Raw genomic sequence first — 27,296 nt, forward strand, 5'->3', positions numbered from 1 at the left:
AGCAGAAAAATCTGAAATCTAAAAAAAAAAAGAAAAAAGATCAATTTGGCAGATAAACCTCCCACCCCCATAATAGGATCAATATCTGTAGAATGTTCTTAGTGGCTGTTGTTATAACAGTACTGCTGGCCTTCAAACCTTAGTTTCTGATAGTAAAATTCAGGGGTAGGGGCAGGGCCTTCCATGGCTGTTTTTCCTTTAAGTGTGGACTCATTGAGGTCCGGCCTGACAGAACTTGGACGCCTTGAGACCACAGGCCTTGGGCCAGTCACGTACACTCAGCCTTGCCTAGTTCACAGACTTGTTCTAGCCTCTTTTTAAAAATCCTCAGAAGATGATTCCATCTTTAAGAAGTTTTTCTTATCTACATTTCTTTGTGCTAACTCTGTTATTACTTTGTTTTATCCTTAGATAACCCTTAGAACAAGATTCTTTTAAAATTCTGATGAATGTAGTCCTCTGTCATAATTACTACAGTATTTTTTTAACCATCTGATGTGGCATCTGGCTGAACCATGTTTCTAATCTGCTGTAATTGTTGGGATCTTAAAATCATGTGTGATTTGATAATTTTTAAATACTTTGGTTGTCATGCTAAAGATCTTAGAGGTGATATATCTATGTCTATGCTGTACCATGTCAGATTACAGGTAGGGGCTCCACCCTTGTATGAAAAATGTTTATTCTACAGCAAAATTCATATGTCAGAGATAAGCTGAACCATTTTTATGGGTAGGATATTTTTTATATGGATAAACACCTGCGGTATAAAGTTATATAAACTGAACATAAGTTTCTCCTGAAAAAACAGGATGCTTAAGAAGTCCGCCCCTTCTAATTTTTCTGATACTCTGTTACTAGGAACATGTACCAGAGCATAATATTGAAACCATAGATTCTAGAATGCACAATCAGAAAACTTCACCTTCAACACTTACTGCGCAATCCTATGGCCGGCCCCAACGCCAGCGTGCCTGCACAGACGGAGCAGTGGCACCGCCAGGCCATATCCTGTGCCAGCAAAGTGCAGCGGTGCCAGCCCTGGCAGCAGCGCAGAGATGCAAACTGGGAGAACCAGAAAGCATTGTGGGCGGGCCTGATGCGCGGCCACCGCCGGGCGCAGCCAAAGGGCGCTGTTCCCCACAAGCAGCAGGGGGAGGGGCCAGGATAGGCACAGCCAATGGGCAGCACGCGATCCCGGCCAGGCCCCAGAGCAGCAGGCAAATCGCGCCCATGCCGGCAGACCACCCCGGCTCGTGCGTTGGGCGGGGCTCGCAGTTGGGAAGGAGAGGGGTGGGCGTGGTCTGAGGAGCCTCTCCCTCGTTTGCCCAATTCAGCGCCAAGTCCGTGGCGGCCACGTCCAGAGAGGTTGGCATGGGACTGCCAGGCACCCTGCCATGAGGAATCCAGGGCGGCAGCCACTCCCAGCAGTAGGGAACAGCCACCAAGTCGCGCCGAAGGGGAGGGTTGGCCTGAGGCCGCCACCAAGAGGCAGACACAGCGGGCCCACCCCCGTCCCCATCCCAAGGCAAAGACCACAGACACCTGTTGCACAGAAATCAGCCTTTATTATTATACCATCCCACCTCCCCCAGCAGACGTGAGGAAGGCGAGGCGTGTAGGAGAGGGTGGGTGTCGAGGGACCATGGGGAGGCAGGGCTGGGCAGAGCCCATTTGGAAGGACAGGCAGCCAGGGGCCCGTTGACGGCCCGGGCACTGCCTTGCCAGCCCCCCCCCCCCGCTCGCCCCCTGCGCCGTCCGGCGCCTGTGCGAGTGCATGGTCAGAAGCAGCTGCCCCTCCACCCAGCCTTCCCGGCTGTGGCGACCAGGTCATGTGGCCAAGCCCCGCTTCGCCGCCCCCGCCCCCCCAGGACCCTTCCCCCTTGTCTCCAGCAGCTGTATTACACCCTGGGCTGCAGCCCCACCTGTCCAGCAGAACACCCCACCCCCCGAAAGGTGGCAGCGGGGCTCACCGGCGAGGCCGGTGGCCAGACCCCCTTGGCCGTCCACGGGCCCGGCCTCTTGCATGCAACTGGGCCCGAGGGAGGGGCGCCTCTGGGGCAGGTGGAGCTGCTGCAGTGGGCGGGTCCGGCGGGTCCAGGATGGTGACGAGCCACCCGAGCAGGGCTTCGGCACGGGCTTGAGAGGCGCGGAGCCCCTCTCCCACCTCCAGTACCGCATCCATGAACTCCCGCCCGTGGTTGTTCTCCTCCTCCCATGTGGCGTGCACCTCTAGCCGCTCCCTCTCAATTGCCGCCCACATCGCGGTCAGTGTCGGGGGAAGCCACTGGGCAGGGCGGGGGCCGCGAGCCCTCCATGGGCCCCTCCCTGTCAGAGGTGGAGCCAGGTCCTTCCCGCACACGGCCCATGGCACCCGGGAGTGGGGGAGCTGGAGGGGAGGGTGCTGCAGCCTGGGGTGGCTCCTCGAACGGCTCTGTCGACGAGGTGTCCTGAACCAGCTGAGTCCCAGGGCCACCTTCACCCTCCACCGACACAGGGAAGCCGAGCGACTGCAGGAGAGCCGCTCCGGCCGCAGAGGTCCTCCTGGAGGGTGGCAGCTTGCGCAGCTGGGCAATCACATCCCCTCCTATCTCCAGGCGCATGGTCCCTGCCGGAGAGAGACGTGGGTGGGAAGAGGGCCCAGGGAAGGAAGAGCAGCGGCCCGACATGGGCTGCCACAGGTCAACGAGCCGGGCCAGGCACACCCATCCCAGCCGCGGGCGCAGCCCCCCTCGAGACCAGCTGGCGCCACGAGGGGCCTGGGATGCATGGCCGAGGCCCGTGGCCAAGCTGGTCCCTGGCCCCACCAGCAGCAGGGCCACAGATACATACCATGCTCCGGATCCATGCCCCCTGACGGGCCCGGTTGAGGCTCCTCGTCACTGGCAGCAGGGGCTTGCTGCGGCGGTGGAAGGGCTGCCTGTTCCTGGGACCCGCTCTCTACCAGGAGGGGCACAGACCCTGCTTCCTCTGCCTCCGCCTGGCTTGGGTCCGGATCCTCAGGGGCTGTGCCTACCCACGGGAGAGGCCCTGTCACACATGTGCCACAATCCATGCTTTCCCTCCCCCCCTCGCCTCCCTGAATCCGCAAATACTAACTGGGCAGGACCTCGACGCCCAGGCCGCCCACCACCGCCTCCGGGATGACCGCTCGCATGACTGCCTCTGGGCCTGGGAGCCCCTCGTCGAGGGCCCGCTCGTAAGGAACCCCCTGAGACATGAGGAGGTGCACTCATTTGTGCGCGGGACCGAAAGAATCATTCCAGCACTTCATTGTGGAGTGAGCAGTGCGGGGCACGTTGCCCACGGCTGAGACCCTCTCAGCTGCCATCTGCCAGAATGCCCGTCGTCGAGACCGGGACGAGGCGCCCCTGTTTGTGCTCAGGGCGACCTCTGCATTCTCCACCACGAGCCCAAAAAGCAGCACTCTCTCAGCCTCCGTCCAGTTTGCCTGGCGCTGGCTCCTGCCGCCACTAGTGCTCACAGCAGACATGCGGGCAGTGCCCGCTGGAATGTCCGGTCACCGAGATAAGTGGTGGGAATCGGCCACCTAGTCATGTGCCCTAGTCATGTGCCCACCCACCCCCTTGGCAAGATGGAGGAGGGCACAGGGAGTGCAGGACCAGGAAGGGCGGCTGGGACGGCCCATGCAGCGGACAGAGGACCCGCTCCCGAGCGCCACTCACAACGGGCCTCTGAGACTGGTAGGCCTGCTGCTTCCAGGTGGGGGGGGGGGTTCAGGGTGCTTGAACTTAACCTGCGCTCCTTCCAGGCAGGACCCTGGTCATCCCCGCCTGGTGCCTGCCACTGCCGCCGCGGCTCCCAGCCATCCGGACCAGCCACCTCCTGCCAGCCGTGTATGTCCGAGTGGCCCTCAGGCGGTGGCGCCTCAGATGCCGCCGCCGGTTCCAGGCCAGGGTGCCATCCCTGCTCCTGGGCGACATGACTTGCTTGGACTGCTTTCGCCTGGACAGGGCAGCCATACAGGCTCTGTGCGAGGAGCTCACGCCCGCCCTTCAGGGGCAAGCTGCGGCTCCCCGGGGCATCCCCATCCTCCAGAGGGTCCTGCTGTCCCTCCGCTACCTTGCGACCAGCTCCTTCCAGGGAGTGATGGCTGAGGCCTTGGAGGTCTCCCAGTCATCCGCCAGCCGCTGCCTGCATGCCTTCCTGGACGCCCTAGTTGGTCGGATCCGTGAGCACATCCACTTTCCCACCTCGGAGGCAGAGTTGGCACCCATCCGGGCAGGCTTCTCCTCCCTCGCGGGCTTCCCCAATGTGATTGGCGCAGTCGACTGCACGCATGTGGCTATGTGTGTTCCCAGAGAGGAGCCACAGGTCTACAGGAATCGGCATCGGTTCTACAGTATCAACGTCCAGGCGGCCTTTGACCACCAGGGGATCTTCATGGACCTCGTTGCCAAGTTCCCGGGAAGCATCCACGATGCACAGATCTTCACCACCTCCGGCCTGAACAGGCTCCTGTCATCATGGCCCGAGGGGAGAGGCTGGCTCCTAGGTCAGGAGTTGGAGTGGGAGCCATGGGGGGACGGGGATGGGAAGGGAGATCCTAATGCCGCCTCCCCTTGCAGGTGACCGTGGCTATCCATTGCTGCCCTACCTCCTGACGCCCTACCCTGCGGATGAGCCCGCCGACAGAGCCAACTACAACCAGGCCCACCGGCACACGAGGATGGTGATCGAACGTGCTTTCGGCCAGCTGAAAATGCGCTTCAGATGTCTCCACCACATGGGCGGCCGCCTGGCCATGCAGCCGTTCCCTGTGGCCAAGCTCATGGCTGCCTGTGTCATGTTGCACAATATCGCCGTGCATCAGCAGCTCCCCTTGCCAGCCACAGAGGGCCCCGGCGAGGACCCCTGGCTGCCTCCTGCCGGCCGTCTTTCCCCTGACGCCCCTGAAGAGCCCCAGGAGCATCACCGAGCTGTGCGAGACAGGGTCACGGAGCACCTGTGGCATGCTGCGCGCTGAGGGCCATGCCTGGCCTTGGGGGGCTCGGCCGGCCAGACACTCACCCTTTGCACCCCCATGGTGTCCCAGGAGGCCCCTCCAAGTGCCCGCTCCCGTGACCCCTGCATGTAGAGAGCATGGGAAAGCCGCCCCGGCTGGCAGCCAACACCCCCATGGACAGGCTGCACTGGAAGAGCAGTTAAGGAACTCGACTTTATTCCCAATTGTTTCCAGGGCCGCATCAGGCACCCAGAGAGCAGCTTGCCAACCCAGCACGCCGGCCTCAGCAGCCAGGAGGGTGAGGGCTAGGTAGCGCGCTGGAGCAGGGGGAGGCAAGTGGCCCCGCCACAGTGTCCCTTTTACAGGACGGGCCCAGCTGGGGTCCCAGATACCTGTGGCTGGGACGGCATATCGGCAGCTGCCTGGCCCTCCACGGGGACAGGCTGCAGCTTCGGCCGCTTCCTGCCAGGCTCCTCCACTGGGTTGCCCTCTGGGTCTTCAGCAGGTGGCGGGTAGCGGGGTGGAGACCAGGCGGTGAAGCCCCTCCCAAGTTCCTCCTCATCTGGCGAGGGGCTCTGGGCGGGCGCCGCTGTGGAAGCAAGAGGTGGGGGATGGGGGCGTCAGGGCCCCTGTGGGCTCTGGGGCCTCCGTCATGGCCACAGTCCACCCCACCCCATATGCCCATGCCCCCCCTGTTGTCGAGACTCACATGGTGCCGCTGCTCGGGCCTGCTGGAATGCCCCGTGAACCCGGTCCATTGTGGCCATCCACCTGTCATTGATGGTACCTGCAGAGGGGGGAGGGAGGGAGGGCACTCGTTGGTGGCAACCCGGCATGTGCTGCAAGCACCTGCAACCTGCGCCTCGACGGGCCCTTATGGCCTGCCCTCCGCGACAGCGGAGGAGGCCCCCCAGATGGCGCTGAGGCCCGTCCGGCGTAGAGGGACCCCGACTTACTGCACGTGGGGCCCACAGCCACCTCCTCTTCCAGGAGGTTGTGCTCCACCTCGCACAGCGCCGCGTCTAACCACGCTCGCATGAGGCGGGCCTCCTCCGCACGGCCCGGGAAGAGCTCCTCCAGGTAAACTGGGCGCGCTGTCATCACACCCTCATCTGCCAGGAGGTCATTCCCGGCTGCCTTGGCAATGAGCTGGGCCCCGAGCCTGGCCGCCCACTGCTCCCGCCACCCGTCGCCCTCCATGCTGCCGGGACCACTGTGGGTATTGTGTTTCTGTGCTGCCCACCGAACTACACCGCTCGCCGGCATGACCTTGGAGGGTCTGAGATGTACAATTCCCTATCTTCTGTATGGCAGCTGCATAGGCCAGGGATAGGCTCATCAGAGGCCTCCCGGCTCGGACCTGTGGGTTGGAGGGGAGGGGGCCGCAGTGGTTGGCTTCCTATGGCTCCAGGGCCCTCGTCCCTTTCGAGGATGCTGCGCTGCTCAGGTGCATCCTTGCCACATGCCAACCCTTGGGCCTCACCCTATGGCGCGCCGCGGATCTGGGAATAAAGCTTATCTGCCCATGGACCCGTGTCTGCCTGCAATAATTCGGAGATCTGCCAGCCATATCCTGTTCTGGCACCATGAGCCCATGACCAGGCCCGCGCTGACAGCGCATCCCTTCCGAAAGGGAGGGGGGAAGAGAAGGATTGCACAAGGACTGGCCAGGGGCCGCTCTGGCATGTCTTCCATATCGCCCTGATGCACCTGCCCTGCCTGGCATGCCGCCCTGAGCTGGGGTGCTCGCGCAACTTGCCATTGGGGGGGCCCTCCCGGGATCTGGGGTGGCCACTCAGCCTGCATGGCCCGGGCGGGGGGGGAAGCACTGTGGCAGCCAGCCGGGGGACTCCAGGCTCCTGCGTTTTGGCCACTTTGCGCGGGTGGCGTACTCCTCCACTGCCCCTGTGGGCGGGGCCAGCGGCCTCCCCTGCAGGATTGGTGGGGCTGTCAGCCTAGGAGTGGGTCCCACCCCCCCGCAAGGCAACGCAAGCAGCCACAGATGCTGAAAGCAGGAGATGGCGCCGGGCCAGGGCGGAGCCACGCGCAGCCTCGGACACACCCCACCCCTCCCATCAACCATGGCATGTTGGCGTGGGAGGCTGGCAACTGCCCCGCAGGATTGGATGCAAGGCGGGGCGCAGCGGGGCGGAGGGTGTTGGAATGGCCAATGGGGCTGCCGCAGGCACCCGAGGGGCCGGACCCGCTCTGGGGGGAGGCCGCTCATGGTACTGTATTGCTGCGGCTGCGGCTGCAATGGGAGCGACCCTCCTCTGGCATGTGGGACCCCCTGCCCGGGATATGGCATCCGCCTGCCTTTACCCTAGTTTCTTTGCTGATGGGGCTAGGGCTTGGGAGAGCGGACCGTTTCCCCTGCCATCTCCCGCCCCCCTGCAGCAGCACCCCTGGCAACCCTCTCCCTGGCTTATCAGGTGCAAGCTGCTCGCCCTACCAGGGACTGATCGCCTTCGGTGGCTCCCCCCTCCCCGCTGACATGCCCTGCCCCAACCCTCTACCTGACGTTACTGTGAGGGGAGGTGGGGCGGGGAGGCAGAACGGGGTCTGTCAGATACATTTGTGGCGATGTGCAGGTGGAGATATGTGACGGGAGTGTTAGGGGAGGGGCAGAGGACGAAGTCAGGCTCGCAGACACAGAAGGTAGTTGTTTTACAACTCGTTTTATTGCACTGGAACAAGTGGGCTTGTTTTTAGGCTAGCAAGGGAGCCGGGGAATTCTTCACAGCCCTCCTTCCCGCTCAGCGGGGCGGGGCTGAGATGCAGGCCGCGGCGCGAAAGTGCTTCCTGGGCTGCAGCCAACCCTCCGTCAGAGATGTTTGGGGAGGGCGGGACGCGTGGGAGCAGCCCTGCCCTGGACGTGCCTGTGGGGGAAAAAGACACATGTGGGCTTTGCCTCGTTCCACTGGCGAGGCAAGCCCCACACTCCGCCATCTGGGAGGATGCACATAGTCGAGGGCAGCAGCGACCAGCTGATGCATGACGGTCTGGCGAGGATGCACTCGGCCTTGGCAAGCCTTTACCTTTAAGGGAAGGAATGAGCTGGTCATAACAAACACCTGGTTGCATGTGGTTTTCTGGGCACCTGCCTCTGAGGCGGCCAGGGGCGGCCATGGTTGCCCCCCACCCCTGCTGGGCCTCACCCGAAGTGGCAAGTGAGCGGGTGGGGTCAGGTGAATGGGCGGTTTGCACTAATCTGCGGAACGGGTCCCCCCTTCCCTACCTCCTCCTCACCTGTCAGCGCTTCATCAGTCAACACCAGGCGGGAATACCAGAGTCAGGGTACCTGCAAGGAAACGGGAGAGGCTGCTGTAAGTTCGCCAAGTGTCACTCCCTTCTCTCACGGAAGGGTTAATTTGTTTGTGCTTAGTTAGAAGCAACTAGCTTGCATGAGTCCAGTTAGATGTTGAGTTGTTCTTCCTGTCGGGGTAAAAAGGGGGTTAGCCAGACATTTGCACTTCTTCCCTTTTACGGGAAGTGCCCCCACTTTTTCACAAAGTCCCCCGAGTGCATTCTGTGCCTGCCACCGTGAATGCCCTCACCCCCGTTTGGTGTTCAAAGGGGCAACGCCACGCAGCACACGGACAGAGCCTCCGGCGACGTGCTCACTTACCTGAGGGTTTTGGCCGGCGCTGGCCGGATGTTTTGTAGGGCGCGGTCGCAGGTGATTGGGTGCGGAGAGGGAGGCTCGTCCACGCCGGGCGCGCACACTGATTGGTCCCCGGGATAGTTCTCATCCTATGCTCCTTCGGGCCATGGAGGCGGGGCTGAGCGCTCGGAGAGGGGGCCGGTTTTTCGCCGTTCCATGAGCGCCTATGGGCTACGCCTTCTTTTTCCGTGCCGTAGCTTTTTTGCGCCGCTGTGGGCGTTCCCGCTTCTGGAGGGGCTTAGGGAGCAGACTAACTCCGACCCCGCCCTGTTCCCCGCCCCCCCTGTGCCTGCGTGGGGCTCTACGCCACCGCCCGGGCGCCTGTGGCTTGCGCCGGTGCCGGCCCGCCGGCGGGCCAGCGCCGCATCCCAGCGCGGGCAAAGGAATAGTTAAGAAGTAGTTTCTATCAAAATCCTGAAAAATTAAAAAAAAATGCTTTTTTGGTATACACGGTTAGTTTTGAATATCTAGGCTGTTTGCTGATCAGCTGTCCATTTTCAAAAATGTTCATCAGTTCTGTGACTCATTGAATTAATTTCCTTTCTATATTGTTTTATTTTTTAAAAATAAACTGCTTAGTTGAGAAATTACCAGAAAGATGGGAACAGATCCAGAGTGATATTGAAAGCTGCAGGTCCATCCAGGAATTACATAATTAGAATTTAAAAGGAGTTATACCTTGCTTGCAACTCAGGCACATATTTTGTAACCTACTATTAAGCATTTACACTTATCTTTCAAAAACACTCTTCTGAAGGCATTCAGCAAGCTTATAGAAATCTACCACACAGGTTATATTCACACGTGGGCTGCAAGCTTTGGTCAGCTGAATTGGAAGATTGATCACTGAATAGTTTTATTGAAGCACACTGGTTGTGTTGTGGCAATGTTTGTTCTGCTGCATTATTTTTACCAGGATTGAGAGAAAAGAACCTAAAAACAACCTTTCCCTTAATAATGAGTGGTTGTTTTATCCCACATTTTCTTCAATATTTCAAAAAGTTTAGATTGAGGTTGTAAAGTTAATCATTCTTAAACAGACTTTAATTAGTCACAAAATACCTGGCTCCATTACTCCCTATGAGGGAATCTTTCTGGGAGTCTGGAGGGGCCATTTTTAAAGCAGACTACACCAGATTTGCCAGGAACCTAGTCCTGCCTGTCCACTACAGAACACTCAGGTTTTCAAGTTAATTGGTTAATTCTTCAGGCCCTTGAACAAGGTGCCCCAGCTACTCTCTGCGGCATCCTATTGGGGTGGAGTGGGGGGAGTGGAATCCAAGGCTTTCTGCAGGGCACAGAAGCCTTAGCCAAACACACAATAAGCACTGGCCAAAAGCCTCCCAATGTAAACAGAACCAACAAAGCCCAACAGAACCATCACCAAACCAGAGAATCCAAGCAGAAGCAACTGAGCAAGCGCAACAGAACCAGTGTCAGTCATAGGGACCAAGACCAATAGAACCAGATTTACTCAAAGAAGCCAGGCATAACCCAGGGCAAATGTTATAACACAACAGAACCAAACATAAAACCAGTAGAGCCAACCTGTCACAAGCACCAACCAGCCAGATCTGGCAATGGAAAGCAATACACAGAGAATAAGTTAGTAATGTCTTCCCAAAGAAGGCCTCAGAAAGTGAAAAGGAGGGGGAGGGGTTTGGAGCTCCCACCTGACCAAAGTTCTTCCCTTCTGCCAGTGAGAGGGGTGCAGGCTGACAATGTTGCCTGCACAGAAGAAAACAAGCTACATGCTCAACAGAGGGCATGAGAGGAGCCTCTGAGCCATAAGAGAGGTGTCTGTCCGGACTGTCTCCTTCCTGGCCCAGTAGCTCAGAGGACAGGCAAAACACAACTTGCAGGGCTTTGAGAGGTAGTCCCTGACTATTGTCTCTGCTAAATCCTGGCTCATGTACCCCAGAGGCGTTCAGCATGGTACACTAGTGCCACCTCAATAAAACATCTCTGTCAGAGATACTTGGCAACCCTTTATTATAGGAGACCTACTTCTTGGCTTACTGGTGGCAGCACAGCACCAGCCTCTTTGTTCCCCTGAAGAAGCACTGCCTGGTGGTGTTTCTTCAAATGTTTCCTGCGACTGGTAGTCAAGAGATGGACCAGGTCTTTCTGTTGACTAAGCTGGACCCTATGTAACTGGCATTGTGCATAACAGGGATCATCCATTCTCTGGAAGTGATTCCAGACAGTGGAGGTGTCGGAGTACCCATGCCAACTAGCACCTCTGAGCACTCCAGGAGCTTCCTCCTGTGAGGGATTTGGGCCAGACACTATGTCGGGGGGGGGGGGAGAGATGACCAGTGCAGCAGCCTGGGTGCACCTCTTGTGCCAACTCCAGCTTCTTGCCTCTCCTTGGAAAGCCCATTGCTGGCCTCTGGAGGAACCAGAGAAGAGGGTTCACTGAGTTTCTCCTCCAGTTCCTCCAGCGTCCTCTGATTCTCTGGAGTGAGCTCAGGATCTGGAAGACGCTCATCTCCCAACCTCACCCCAAAGACTCCCCTGGCTGCTGTTCCTCCTTCTCCTGAGTCACAAAAGCTGGAGGAGGGGGCAGCCTCAGCAGCAGACACCTGCACAATGCAGACACCTGCAGTCACCTCTGCAGGTGGCTCTTCAGCAGCAGCCTCAATGAAGATGGCATTCAAGCAAGGCCTCTGCAATGCCAGAATGGCAATAATGGTATATCTGAGAATTCTGGATTTATTTGGGATTCCAAAATATAACCCCAATATACTAATAAGGGTTTTTTTCAGGATTATTTTGTATATACTTAATTGCACGCTCCTAGTCCCCAAGTCCTCATCAGCCACCTCACATGGTTGCTCTGCAGGGACCGAGAACAGCTATTGTCCTGCTGGCTGCAGGTGAGGTTCCAGTGGGTCTGAAGCCTGCTGCACTGCACTCACCCCCTAGAAGTGTGACAGACTTCTTTCTTCCTTCTGCCTTACTGACTGCCTCCAGCCCTTCTCCTGGTCCCATCTAGTTCCCTGGGCCTCAGACTGAGAACACCCTCTCCCTCCTCTCCTCATGGCCTATCTTTTGTGCCAGAGTGCAGGCTCATGCACGCTCCTCGGCCCTTCCTCCCCACAGCTCACTATAGCAGGGACGCACACCTTGCATAGGCCCTTTCATTGCCCCATCCTCCAACGGGATCTGGCAGTCCCAGGGGAGGGGGGGGGGAACTAAAGTAGGCAAGGCTGCCAGCCTTTTCATGCCTGGTCAGGGCCTTCTAGATTCTGCTGACTCATTCCCCACTCCCACCTTTGTCATATTGGCTTGGAGAATGGGCCACACTGCTTCCCATGTGAATTTCTCTGTGGCTGTCCCTGTCGGGGTGTGTGTGTGTGTGTGTGTGTCACCAAATCTGTGTTTTATCCCTTCCTGATCTCAGGAAGGCCCCTGCCTGCCAGAGATTACCATCCTCGGAGAGGTCAGTTTCCCCCTGTCCAGTAAGGTGAGCTGCAGAAGTAACTTCCTTTGCTTATAATTGATATGAATCCAGATCGAGTGAAGAAATGCTCATCTAGACTCTAAATAACTGGCTGGAAACGTCTTTCGATGTATGACTTTCTTTATCAGCATCTGCAGCCACCAGTTACTTCCTCTTTTCCTATCTCTTTCTTTGTATCTTGGATGAGTAGGGGTACATCCTTGTCCTTTGCTTTTACAGTGAGAGAGGTTATTTTCTCAGTTTCTAGTTTGCTACTATGACTTCTAATATCTCTTACTCTTAGCTCCCCAGCTTAATTTATGTTAAATAAATCTGTTTTCTTACGTCCTCTGTTTTGTTTTCCTTGCAACCTAAATTCAATGTTAGACTAAATGCCTGTGCATTAATAGCAGATTCTGGATCAAGTTAAATACATGCCATTCAGTTCCATTAAATACATCCAGTTAGGGATGCTTACGAAATCTCCCTCTGCAGAATTTCTCCCTGGGTTCTCAGTATATACTAAAGCAATTCCATATTTTCAGAGATTCTTCTGGGTTTGAAATGCATACTGAAGCAAAAATAAATAACGTCTTGCAGTGCACACACACACGAAACACACACACACACAGTTTTGATTAGAGATCTAAAATTTCCAGAGCCATAAAAAAAAACACCTCTGTGTTTGGGGACAGAGATGGTAATGTTTAAGAAAAAAAATAAAATATATGCCATACATTCCTATCAAACTTAAACTTACTTTATTGATTTAACAACATAAAATGCATCATTTGTAACTTAGCATATATGTGTGTGCACGCCCCTCCTTTCTATCCATCCTTAACATAATAATGCCATGCTATACATTTCAGGTGAGAAAAACCTTGGGTTAAAAAGCATCTTACTCAGAAAATATTTCATAGAATTTTTTTAGTGCTGTCTAAAATTAATATTTTTTTTCAATTGGAAAAAAATTGAGAAGAATGTTCTTGGAACTCTCCCTCCATTCAGAACATTTTGCATCTTTTATTTTGAAAAGCTATGTACATTTATAAACTAAACATCTTCTGGCATACAAATGGTTAACTTTGAAGGGGAAGGTTTGGGGTTTTTTTGTGCAGGGGTCATTTTCTATTGCACCTCTATAGAAAGTCAACTTGAAATAAGTTTTCTATTGCTTGACCTCAGTTATCTACTTCCCAGAATTCTGCTTCGTTGCCAGAAGACAACCATAATTGAACCTGAATTGTAATGGAACTGCAGAATAATAACGGGGCAGAAATGAGGGAATCTTATCTGAAATGCCTATTTGTATGTGATCCAGTAATCCCCTTTGCCTTGTGTTGGCTTTAGATTGGATTCTGCTCATGAGTAACAGACTCATTCAGTCTGCTCTACTTGATAGTGCAGTCACTGTTTGAATGCGCTCTCCTCGGAAAAGTAATGAAAGCAAAGAAGTTGGGGTGGGGTGGAGGGTCAAAAAATTGACGAGGGCCCTCTGCTTGATTAGATAAGCCTTTTTGCCCTCTTTGTGATGCTTCTAAAGCATTGCCCTGCTCTTTTATTGTAATTAGAACAATGTGCATCTCATAATATGCAAGGTTACAAATCATGGTTTTTTTGCTGAAGGCAGTTCGGGAAATAACCATCTAGCAATTACGTTTTTGCCAGGACTTGCTTTCCACTCCCATAAATACCCGTTGGAACAAGACTGACAATCTATAACAGTCTTACTGTCATAGCTCAAAAACTCTTCCCTGTTTTTAAAGCCTAATTTGCCAGGAATCCCAAAGGAGGAGATTCTTGGGTTTTACTATTTCTCAGTTAACTAACATGGAAAGAAGGGCTTCATAAGCAGCAGCAGCAGCAGCAGCAGCAACGATTTCTTAAAATAGTTTTTAGTTGCAACACAAACATGGGTCTTTTGTATATGCTATTCACACTAGCCCTAACCCCCCACTGTTAGCATGATCTCCTTTCCCCCATAAAGGAGGAAAGTGTTGTTACAGAATCATAGTTACTTTTGAAAAAGAGCAAGAGTCTGGTAGCACCTATAAGACTAATAAAATTAATGGTAAGGTATGAGCTTTCGTGAGCTACAGCTCACTTCTTCAGATATGTTAGTTTTGTTCACCTTAAAAATATTCAGGGAGACTGAGCACTGCATCACTGGATGGGGGATATATGCAGCCTTCAAAGAACTAAAAAAAGAAGAAGCAAAAAGTCCATTTTAATGTTAGAGTGTTGTGAAAGAGTAGCACTGCCAATGTTCAGTTCCTTTTAAATATAGGGAAGGTGTACATGATCATCCCCATTCCTAGAGGCAGGGTTCATTTTGAGGGGGAACGCGCAGGAATGCAGTTCTGGCAGTTCCCCAAAGAGGTCACATGACAGGCGGCCCCGCCCACCTGACTTTCAGCCATTTTGGCCCGTTTTGCCTTGGATTGGGGCTGAAAGGGCCTGGATTGGGCCTCTGACGGGTGGTGGATCACTCTCCCACTCAGCAGTGGCCCGATCCTGACCATTTTAGGCCCCTTTTCAGACCCTTTTTGCCATTTTGGGCCCAATTTCGGCCCTGAATGGCCAGGATTGGGTCCCAAACAGCCAGGATAGGTGATGTCAGGGGGAGTGGCATATGCAAATCAGTTATGCCAATGATATGCTTCTGGTGATGTCAAGGGGCGTGGCATATGCGAATGAGTTATGCTAATGAGTTCCTCCAGCTCTTTTTCTACGAAATGACCCCGGCCTAGAGCACTAGTTTTACTTTTCAAAGTTCTTTAAGATGTGTGGGGATGGAGAGATACCATGCAATAACTGTCCATGCACTCTGGCTCTTGCCATTGCAAAGGATGTACTAGTTGGGAAACGACAGCATCTTTGAAGAAGCAAATTATTATAGTTTGAATGACAGGAAAATATTCCTGCAACAGAAAGCACTGCCTTGGGGGATCATGTCAGGTTCCCCATAAACAAATGAATAATTGGTGTGTATTTCTTGTGCAACAGTCAATAGGAAGAGAAAGATGGACAGATAGGGCTGAGGTGGAGAAAGATAACTTTATATTGATCACTTGTACGGTTACTTTCTGTATTTTAATACGAAGAGAGGCTAATTTTTCTTAAAGAAGAGAAAAAGGAAAATTTGAGAGAGAAGACAAGCATAGATATCGCCACTATCATAAACATAACATAAGATCCAGTTAAAAGTTGATCCTGTTTATAGGTTTTCAGTCAATCATGAGAAATAGTTATTTAAAGGCTGATCTCCATAGGATTCGATTAAAAAACCCAAAAAACTAAGAGCCAGAATGTAACAGTATATGTTACAGTAAGAAGTGGTTGATCACCTGCAAATTTCAGGGGAAGTAGGACTGTGTAAATATTCTTTGTTTTTTCTGGCTTTCTCTGCATTCTGTGTATCTGTGTGTCTTCTCTGCATTCAAGTACTTGTGTCTTGAAATAAGGGAACCGCTCTATGTTATGTCAAGCTGTGATGCTTTATAATATAGATAAATATTTCAGATAATGTCCATCTTGGTTACTCAGAAGCAATCACAGAGAATTTAAACAATGTTTTTTTCTCAATATGTATTTGGAATGTACTGTTTGGAGTAGTTAGCTGGGTATGAGGTTAATAATAATAATAATAATAATAATAATAATAATAATCGATTTATATACCTCCCTTCAGGACAACTTAACCCCCACTCAGAGCGGTTTACAAAGTGTGTTATTATTATCTTTGCAACAATCACCCGCTGAGGTGGATGGGGCTGAGAGAGCTCTGAAAGTGTTGTGATGGACCCAAGGTCACCCAGCTGACTTCAAGCAGAGGAGTGAGGAATCAAACCTGGTTCTGAGGATTAGAGTCCTGCCACTCTTAACTACTATACCTAACTGGCTCTCTAAAGATCATTTATATGACTGTGGTCATCAGTGGTTAACATACTTGTATGAAAGAGATGAACTCTTTCTAATCTTAATATGTACTGTTAACAATTGAGAATCATTACAATCTTTGGATGAGTTTTGCATAGTGAGCCTTTAATGTATAGAAATCTCCTGGTCTGCTGTCTTAGCACCAGTGCGCGCGCTCTCTCTCTTTGTGTGTGTGTGTGTGGTGTAGTGTGGTGTACTGATTGGTACTGAGTACTAGCACCTTTTGGTGGGAGGGCTGTCACAACTCCTGATGGCAGAATTGATGGAAATCTCTGCAACAAAAAATGCCCTGTGTAACATTAAACTAGAAATGTAGAAAGTATATGTACTAGCTCCATTATTTGTCAAATAAAAAACTGGAGTACTGGCATTCATGTCTCGTGGTAGTAAAATATACATTTGATAACCATTCCAAACTTCATAAAACTCTCAGTGCAAATGTGATCTCAGTGGATTCAGTGAAACAACTTTGGAATGCCATAAGGCAATCTTAGCATCACAGATTCTTGGCTGAGTTTCTTGTATTTTTTTCCCTTCATACATTGTCATTCAAAAATCCAGGTCTTCAGAACTAGCAAAACACTTCAGACTTCTAAAGCACACAGCCACTGTTTTTCAAGTACACAGAAACAATATGAAGTGGTTTCTTAATTATAGTGTCACTGGTGTGTTTCAGGCTGGAAAACCAAGGCTTGGCCAGAACTTTGGTGCTGTCTAGTGGCAGGTTCCTGAATCTCGCTTTAAATTGTGTAGAGTTTGGTGAAGTATGTTGCTGTATTAAAAACAAAAATGAAAACAGCAAGTCTCTTGAGTGTGTTTCAGTAGTTTTGTATGTGCTGGACTCATTATTTTACAACAGCAATAATTTATAAATATATTAAAGTAAAACTGTTTTGGATTGTCCCATTGATTAAACTAATACACGTTTATTATAATTTATTTATGTTTTATGCTTAAATCTATATGGGTAAGAATGGATTTTATTATAGTTTGAGAAAAAAAGTCAGGAGGAAGTGGCATAATGGTGAATGATGTGCTAGCTCTACTAAGTTACCAGAAGTATACAAAAAATATGGGGTGATTTCCTTAATCACCCCTTCTGTTTTCCTTTCAACCTGGAAACCTGGCTGTATGAACAGAACTAATGCAGACATTGCATGACTCTTTGTGTAAATTAACATCGGATGCCGTAACATACTTTGATACCCAGCTACAACTTTCTTTGTCTAAGCCATCTGATGCTACCATGATGATCCCGAGCTAGTGCTTGGGTGATATAGTCAAGTGGCTAAAAATGAAGAAGTTGAAATTGCATCCTGACAAGATGATGCTGGTTGGTAAGGCTGCAGTCTTGGAGAATATTGTATTCTCCATGTTTGGGATACAGCTTCCCCTTGCTGAATCAGTTGTCTGAGGGTATATACTTCATTCAGTGTTGTTGCTAGAGAAAGAGGTGAGTTGAGATATGAAAAAATGCTTTCCTCCATCTCGCTTGGAAGTTTGCTGCTTGCCTTGACCCAACCAATCTGGCCACATGAGTCTGCCACAGTAACTTGGAGACTAGATTATTGTAACATGCTCTACATTGGACTTCTCTTGAAAACAATTCGGAAACTTCAGCCTGTGCAAAATGCCTCAGCCAAATTATTGCAAGGCAGAATGATCATATTACACCAATTGTACAATTATTTCATTAACTGCTGGTTTCTGGGTTAAGTTTATGTTGCTGGTATTACCTATAAAGATCTTCATAGTCTGGGACCCGTATCTACAAGACCACATCTTCCTTTGTGCTTCGTTCATATCAATTCAGTTCACCTGAGCAGGGTCTTTAGAAGATTCCCTCCTGCAGAAAGTGCAATCTGCTGCAGCCTAAGATCAATCCTTTCACTTGTACCTCCTATGTGGAGGAACAGCTTACTAGAGGAAGTTAGGAAATCCCCCACACTTCCATCTTTCTGAAAACTATGTAAGACAGAACTTTTTAGGAGGGCCTTTCTATAAATCTGCTTGCTGGTTTGAATCTGGTTTTATATATTGTTGTTGCTACTGTCTTAAATATTTGCTTGTGGTTGGTATCAAATAGTATTTGTATTGTTATTGTTTTATTGTTTGGTTTTTAATACTGTTAGGATCTACTGTGAGTCCTCTTAAGGGAGGCAAACAGTAAGCATAACTACTTGGTTTGAAAAACTTTGATTTAAAAAAACCTGCAAGATAGATGTTTCTAATTATTAAACTAGCCACTGCCATCTTTGCATTGTCCTTATGTCAAACGTGATGTGCTATCCCGAGCAGCCATCTTTCATGAGCAGATACAAATCTTATAGAAACAAAATCTCAGCAATTTTTTTGTTCTACCAGAAAATATCCAAGGATATGCTACATTGGTTTCATTTTACTGTATTCTTTTGTTTACAGGTATCAGTATTACCTACAAGTAAAAAAAGATGTTCTTGATGGGCGATTGCGAACTTCAGTGGACCAAGGCATAAGGCTAGCTGCATTGGCTGTTCAAGGTGCGGTGAGCACACCTGCTAATTTCCCCTAGTTTTATCTGTTTCTTAGACCCTAACAGGGATCTATTCAAGTTAGACTAGTGAAGAAAACCTGCTCAGCATGAAAGCTGATGTGATGCTAGCCATTTATTTGCATATTTTAAAAAATACAATAACATATTGTTTGGAAACAACAATGAGATATACATAGATTTAAACTTCTAAGAAATTATTCCTAATGTATTTGGAAGGATTCAATACTTATTTTCCTCATTTACCCCAGTCTACAGTGGAGCTGAGGACGCCTGTTCTGGATCTGAGCTTATATTTGAGGACCCCGGCCCCAGGGAGTTTTGTAGTTTTCCAGTTAGGGGAAGCTCAGTATTTCTGAACGCAGACATTCTTATCCAAGCCAGTTTTATTCCTTCAGTACAATTGTCTTACTCAGCTATTAAATGTTGACGTTATTCTTGTTGCTCTTATAGCAAGTAGGTGGCAATGAATGAATGGGAGAACATTTTGTAAGCACCTGCATCCTACTTTATTACAGGCATATTTATTTTTGCTTAAGAAACTTCCATCTTGCCTTTTTTCCCCAAGTCTCTGAAGGCACCTTACAAAGTACAAAACAGCCTAGAAGCAAAAAACAATAAAAATGATTGAAACTAACATAAACCATGATCTGTGCAAGCATGGAGAATCAGATTCATGAGAACCGACATGGATGGGAGTGGCAGAAATAGCTTCTGATTCATGTAAGGAAGTGAAATTTATTATATAGCATTTCCATCAGAGGAGAGTGACAACCCAGATAGAAGTGACATAGATTTCCATCAGAGGAGAGTGACAACCCAGATAGAAGTGACATAGATTTGGAAAAAACTGAATGACCAAGAGTGCATGTAGATGGGAAAGCATGAAATTTTGCATGTATACAAGTTGAAACGTATTGATTTTTTTTCTTTTTGTCCGTATTATTTATAGTGCTCCTGGGGATAGTGCCTCCCCCACAAACAAGTTTTTGTGCTACCATGAGAAAGGAGAGCCATGAAAGTCACAGTGCACAGACAGATGTCCTTGTGCTTGCTGAAATGCTGCACTGGATCCATCTCAATTTTTTATTTTTTTATGAAAGCCAATACAGTGCAAGGGTAGGAGTATCAAGGAGTTGAGAGACCCAAGTTTGAATCCATACTCTGCCATATCTTGGGTCAGTCGCACAGTCTCAGCCTAACCTATCTCACCATGCTGCTAAGAGGATAAAATAGAGAAGAGGAGAACAATGTAAGATGCTTTCTGTCCCTACTGGGAAGAAAAGTGGGGTATAAGTGAAGTAAAATTTTTAAAATCAATTAAAAATTAACAAGATATTATAAAGCTTATATTGCATGCAAAGGTATGATATTGTCCCGTAAAATGTAGTCCAGCACTCCATCCATTCACAGTGCGGTTTAGTAGTTTGCTATCCTGTTGTTTATTTTTATTTGTTAAAAAAGTTATATTTAGGTCTTTCCCAGTACTTTAAAAATCCTTTCTACATGGTCGGTTTCGTTTTCCCGGCCATGTCGGACACTCCTCTCCGCAGGTCCGGGAGGAAGCGCCCGAGCAGCCTGACCGGGTGGTTGACCTGCGAGGGTTAACCCCCAGGACTCCCAGTGAGGGGGTCAGGGTCCGGAGCACTGCGGGAAGAGCCCCCTGAAGTCGATGCAGGGGGTAAATTGCCCGTCTGCTCCTACAGAGGCCGGCAGACTTGCGCAGCACATCGCGTGCTGCCGGGCCATGGAGAACGGCAACAAGCAGATTTGAGGTGAAAACCTGTAAGAAGCTAATCCCTTCTGTCATTCCAAGCGTATGCGAAGGATTGGTGGGAGTTGAAGCTAAGAAGGTTCAGATATCTTCCCCTTCATTGAGTTTTGGAACTTGGTTGGCGGACTCCCCCCCGCAAGATGGCGACGAAAAAGCAGAGCCCTGCTGTGGGCAAATCTGTTTCGGCTGCTTTGCAGGGGAAAGGAGAGTCTCTTGAAGAGGTGGTTAAACGGTCGGTCGTTGAAGCTATGAAGCCCTTTGTTGATAAGCTAAATGAAATTGGTCAAAGGGTTGGCTCAGCTGAGAACGAAGTGAAAACCATTAAAGACGTAGCGTCTGGGGCAGAGCAGTCTGCTCGGGAAAACGCAGTACTCATGAAAGCAACAAACAAAGAAGTAAAGCTTTTGGAGAATCAATTGATAGGGTTACAAGTGGATCGTGCTCAGACGGTACTGCGTCTTCAGAATGTGAAGGAGGAGGAAAGTGAAAACTTAAAGGATTTGGTGTCGGAACTTTTGGCGTCATCCGCAAAGGCAACTAAAGAAGAGTTAAAAAATAATATTCTGGAAGTCCGCCGGACATCTTCAAGATATGCAACGAAGCGCCAGCTGCCTCGCGAGATTATTATTGATTTTTCATCTAAGAAGACTCGGGACACCATCTTATATAATTTGTACAATGTGGACTTGGACTTTCTGGGTAACAAGGTTAAGATATTGAAGGACGTTCCATTTTTAGCTCGGAAAAGAAGATTCAAATATAAAAGGTTTGCAGCTCTTCTGAGGAAGCGTGAAATAAAATACAAATGGTTATTTCCGGAAGGTATCTGGTTCAGTTATAAAGACCAAGCCCACAAGATAACATCGGAAGTACAGCTGAGGGACTTTGTGTTTAATCATCAAGAGTTCCAGCAAGGAGAGGGTTTAGAATCTGAAGGGGGGAATGGAGAGGAGGGAGTGAGCGCAGCTACTGTAGCTGTTCAGAGAGAGCTGCGACCGAGACACAGGGGGGGGGGAAGAAGACCTGATCCTGACTGTAGTTCGTATTTTATAAGATCTACCAATCTAATAGCATATTAGAAAGTTTAACTTTAAATAATTGTATTATGAAGGGAATGCAATACTTGTAGATGTAGTGTGTGTTTTTTATATGTTGTTTCTTCCCTTTCCCCCTGTTCCCTTTCCCCCCTTTTTGTAGTTTTTGAGGTTAGTAATTAAAAATAAAAAAATTTTTTTTAAAAAAATCCTTTTTACATAACTAAAACCATCCAAGTATCAATAAAGCCCCAGTTCACTCCAATCCTAATAAAATGCCTACAAATATTCCATTAAAAGCTCTAGTGAAATAAAATAGCTTTATAACTCCTACTGAACATTTCCAAGTCCAGCTTTCCTGCTAACCTTAGAGAGCTCATTCCATAAAGGGGGAGCAACCACAGAGAAAAGAACATGCCCTGGTGGGTGCCAGGTGGACTACATTTTGTGAGGAAACACCTATAACGTGGCAAGCAGAAGGCAATAACTCATTTGATTAGCCTGTGCAATAACTATGTGCTACCATAAGAATAGAGTGTACTATGATTGTGCTGTTACCTGACTACATTAACTATGATATTAAATACATTTCACAGGGCATAGGTCTGATTGTAATTGCACCCTGAAGAAGTCACCAAACTTTTTCATACTATACATTTTGATGGTTGTTGTGGGTTTTCCGGGCTGTATTGCCATGGTCTTGGCATTGTAGTTCCTGATGTTTCGCCAGCAGCTGTGGCTGGCATCTTCAGAGGTGTAGCACCAAAAGACAGAAATCTCTCAGTGTCACAGTATGGAAAAGATGTTGGCAGGTCATTTAACATATAACACGCAGGTCATTTAACATATAACATATAACATGGGAGGTCATTTAACATATAACACGCAAGGAGAGAAATGCCATCAAGACCCTCAATGCAGATCCAGACATCATCATTCTACCAGCTGATAAAGGCAATGCTACAGTGATCATGAAAACAGAGGAATACAAAAAGAAGATTAAGGAACTCCTGGACCCCTCCACATACAAAAAACTAAAACGAGATCCCACCTGCAAAATCACCAGGCTAACAAATGCGCTGATCAAGAATTCCTCACTACATCCTGACATGCACAGAAAACTATGCAAGACAGAAGCACAGCCACCTAAACTATATGGACTCCCTAAAATACATAAGGATTCAGTCCCACTCCGACCCATTGTGAGTGCCATTGGTTCACCGACATATGAATTAGCTAGACATCTGGCCGATCTCCTGCAGGACCACATCGGGAAAACCTCGTCTTACATCAAAGATTCAGCAGATTTCATCAACAAAATCAGTTCTCTGAAACTCAATCCACAAGACATACTTGTCAGTTTTGATGTTGTATCCCTGTTTACCAAAGTTCCAGTAAAAGACACTATTGCACTTATTAATCAGATTTTCCCAGACGATGTAACAGCCTTATTCCATCATTGTCTGACAACCAGTTACTTCCAATGGGATAACGAATTCTATGAACAGATGGATGGGGTGGCCATGGGGAGCCCTCTCAGCCCAGTTATAGCAAACTTCTACATGGAACATTTTGAAAAAAACAGCTCTAGAATCAGCACCCCACAAACCTAGTGTATGGTTTCAGTTTGTGGATGATACATTTATCATTTGGAGCCATGGGGAGGAAGAATTGATGGGGTTTTTGAATCATCTCAACAACATCCACCTGAACATACAATTCACAATGGAGAAAGAAATCGAGGGAAAACTCCCATTCCTGGATACCTTGGTCATCCGCAAAGCAAACTTTCAGTTAGGTCACAAGGTCTACAGGAAACCAACTCATACTGATTGGTACTTACACAAAAACTCCAATCACCACCCCTGACAGAAAAGAGGCATAATGAAAACATTAGTGGATCGTGCAAGACGGATATGTGAGCCGCACTTTCTCAATGAGGAAATTAATCATCTAAACCACGCACTTCAGGCAAATGGCTACTCCAGAAATGAAATCCGAAGAGCAATCAAACCCAGGATGAATCAAACAACCAAGGAAAAACAGTCTCCTACAGGAAAAGTGTTTTTGCCATATATCAAAGGAATTACTGATCAGATGGGAAAGCTTATGAAAAAGCATAACCTTCAAGCAGTATTCAGACCCACCTGAAAAATACAACAGATGCTACAATCAGCAAAAGACAGTAGAGACCCCCTCACCTCTGCAGGAGTATACCGTATACCCTGCAGCTGTGGACAAGTGTACATTGGGACCACAAAGCGTAGCATCCAGACAAGAATAAAAGAACATGAAAGACACTGCAGACTTGGACAACCTGAAAAATCAGCAGTGGCTGAACATAGCCTAACGCAAACAGGGCACAGTATCTTATTCCAGGACACCAAAATACTGGACAACACTTCCAACTACTTTGTCAGACTGCATAGGGAAGCCATTGAAATTCACAAGCATAAGCAAAACTTCAACAGGAAAGAAGAAACCTTAAGAATGAACAGAGCATGGTTTCCAGTTCTGAAAAACACCAGGCTAACAAAACACTCTACACCCGACAATAGCCCTGCAGAGAAGATTAGCACATCAAGCACCAATCCATATGCAAAAGAACCTCCTCAGGATACAATGAAGCCTCCCGCCATTAGCATTCCACACCCTGGGAAACTCTTATAGGATGACTCAGCTCAACCCCACCCCTCCTGAGTAGATACAAATGACCTGCCAACATCTTTTCCACACTGTGACACTGAGAGATCTCTGTCTTTTGGTGCTACACCTCTGAAGATGCCAGCCACAGCTGCTGGCGAAACGTCAGGAACTACAATGCCAAGACCACGGCAATACAGCCCGGAAAACCCACAACAACCATCGTTCTCCGGCTGTGAAAGCCTTCGACAATACGTTACACATTTTGAGTTGAGAAAAATTTTGTCTTAGAAAGCATTTCATTTATTCAAAAAGATGAAGTATTCCAAAATGTTTGTTTCAGTGCTCCCCAAAGTTTTCCAGATTTTCATAAGAAAAATTGAGAAAGTCCTCTATAATGCTATACATTTGGAATGAGTAAAAAAAAATTTAAAACAAAGTTTTCCTTTCTCAAAAAGTGAAAATACTTCATGGCAGGGGTCATTTCATAGAAAAAGAGCTGCAGGAACTCATGAGCATTACTCATTAGCATATACCACACTCCTTGATTGGGCCAGAATGGCTGGGATGTGGCTTCTGCCAGACTGGGGAGTGTTCCCCCACCTGGCAGTGGCCCGATTATGGCCCTTTTGGCACCAATCCAGGCCAAAATAGGCCCAAAATGGCTCAAAATGGCCATTCTGGACATGTTTTAGCCTGGATTGGGCCAAAAATGGCACATATCGGGTCAGTGCTGGGCAGGGGAGGGCTCCCCCACCAGGCACCAACCCAATCCTCATGGTTTTAGTTGTGATCCTGGCCGAAACTGGCCCCAAATGGCCAAAAATGGCCATTTGGGCCTGGATAATGGCTGAAACAGCCAGGGCCAGATCAGTGCCAGGCAGGGGAGGGATCCCCCACCCGGCACCAACCCGATCCCGGCCATTCTGGCACCGATCCCAGCAGGAATGGGGCCAAAATGGCCAAAAATGGCCATTTTGGCCCAGTTTTGGCCCAGATCAGGGTTGAAAGGGCTGGGACTGGGTTGGTGCTGGGAGGGGGAGGCTTCCCCCGCCCGGCACAAACTCAATCCCGGCCGTTTCAACCCCAATCCCAGCAGAAAATGGCCCCAAATGGCAGAAAGTGGCCATTTCGGGCCTTTCAGGCCCAGATCAGGGCCAAACCTGCCAGGATCGGGTCAGAGCCAGGCGGGGGAATCCTCCCCTGCCTTGCACTAACCTAGTACTTGCTGTTTTGGCCCCCATCCAGCCCCAGGCTCTTTGGGGCCAGAATCAGGGCCAAAACAACTGGGACTTTGGGACCAGAATCAGGGCCAAAACAACTGGGGCTGGGTTGCTGCTGGGTGGGGGAGGCTTCCCTCAGCCGGTCATCAACCCGATCCGGGCCCCATCAGCCCCGAAACAGGCCCAAAGTGGCCATTTTCGGCCATTTTAGGCCCATTTTGGCCTGGATTGAGTCGGTGTTGGGCGGGGTAAGCCAAAAATTACCATTTGGGGCCTGTTTCAGCCTTGATCGGGGTCAAAATGGCCGGGACTGGGTTGGTGCCAGGCGGAGGAGGCTTCCCCCACCCAGCATCAACCCGATCCAGGCCGTTTCGGCCCTTATCTAGGCTGAAACGGGCCTAAAATGGCAGGAAATGGCCATTTTGGGCCTGTTTCAGACCGGATCAGGGACGAAATGGCCAGGATCGGGTCGGTGCTGGGCAGGACACCGAAACGACCAGGATCGGGTCAGTTCCCCCGCCTGGCACTGACCCAATCCAGGCCGTTTTGGCCCAGAGTCGGCCCATTTTGACCCCAATCGAGGCCTAATTGTCCCTAAAGTCAGGTGGGCAGGGCCACCTGACTTGGGGGAACTGCTGGAACACCATTCCGGTGCGTTCCCCCTTGAAATGAGCCCTACTTCATGGGAGTTTCCCCCCCTCTTAGTATTCTTCCAAATTAGATCCATTAAAAAACTTTGTTCCGCTGACGCTTTATATCTCTACGTGTTCTTACAGGGGTTTTGTTTTTGCTTCATTTGTACTTTTTGAAAATGTGGGTAATGTACAGAATATTTTTTAATATGCACAATGTTTTACTTGTTTGGGTTCCTTCATATTTGTGAAGTCAGTGTTGTTGTTATTCTCCAGTGGTCCAGGGAGTGGGGCAGTCCGTACTTTTGGGAATGTAGCTCCTCCCCTCTGATGCAGGGTCAGACAACTCTTTTGATCCTGGAGGAGCTTGGTTCTGGGATTTCCATTTTTTTCTGGCCCTACTGATGAGCAGGATGGCTCCTACTATGCTCTCAAAAGAGCAGTGTGTCCAGTGATGAACAACAGCAACTTACTGGAGAGAAAGGATCAGCAGCTGGCTCTAGGAAAGAGTGGAATCTTCCCTAGAGGGCCCATCCTCTCCCTCTTCCCAAGTCACTGAGTAAGTGGCGCAAAGCATCTGAGCCAATGGTCCTAGGAGCTGACTAGGCCCATGGACTTCAGACCGGCCCCCTGATGAAATACTGGAGGGCAGAGGGGCTGGTGATCACTAGACCCTCAATACAGTACAGACTCCCAACAAGGGCCCTAGCCAGCAAGTTTAGACCCCCTTCTCCCCGCCATCAGGCTAACGAGGAGGTGCAGTTGAGTTTGCAGTGGGCCAGTGTGGAGTAGGGAAGAGTCAAACAGACTGCATTTCCTCCCTTGAGCTCTGCCAAACAGGCTGCAGGCCAGGACTACATCAGCTGTCTAGACCTGGTAAGACTACCCTGTTCAGAGTGGGGGAGGAGAGGCCTAAAAGGGGACTTCCTGTCACTTTCATCTTCAATTCTAAACTTTGGTGGGAAGAAGCTTCCTCCAGCGGGCATGTCTGCCAAAGCATGTCTGCCAAAGCATTGTATGATTTGGAACTTCCCAATTCACCACCCTCTATTTATTCTCAAATATCACTGAGGGCTGAGAGAGAAAAGACCCAGGCCCTGGACTTAACAGACAAAGATGCTGAACCAAATTTGCTCGCATAGCTTAGAACATAGATTTTAAAAGAATTTAGGGAAGCCCTAAGGGAACTGGATCAGAGCAGTACTTCCTGTGGATCCTCAGATAGACAGGAAAGACCACCCCCCAGAGGGAGTTTGGTGCCTGAAGGAGAAAAAAGGGCCGATGTCTCACACGCTCCCCCAAGATCTAAGAGAAGGAAAATAAAGGAGAGCAAAACTTGCTGAGAGCATAGTCCCCTGTTAGACACTCAATCCAAGGACTCTCAGGAGTCAGATTTCTCCTCAGATAGGGAAGATGGCGTATTATTGGAGGAGGAGGAAGTAG

General features: G+C 49.6%; 1 protein-coding gene across 2 annotated transcripts in view; it reads left to right on the plus strand.

Annotated features, from left to right (window-relative positions):
* PTPN14 (protein tyrosine phosphatase non-receptor type 14) overlaps positions 1-27,296 on the plus strand; it is a 203,282-nt gene that overhangs the window by 98,328 nt on the left and 77,658 nt on the right. For both annotated transcript variants that reach the window (XM_054981497.1, XM_054981505.1), the window contains exon 4: positions 18,439-18,536. In XM_054981497.1, the coding sequence (XP_054837472.1) occupies positions 18,439-18,536 (98 nt within the window). The remainder of the gene's footprint in view (positions 1-18,438; positions 18,537-27,296) is intronic.

Source organism: Eublepharis macularius, chromosome 1 (assembly GCF_028583425.1).
Source record: "Eublepharis macularius isolate TG4126 chromosome 1, MPM_Emac_v1.0, whole genome shotgun sequence".
NCBI classification, from domain to species: domain Eukaryota; kingdom Metazoa; phylum Chordata; class Lepidosauria; order Squamata; family Eublepharidae; genus Eublepharis; species Eublepharis macularius.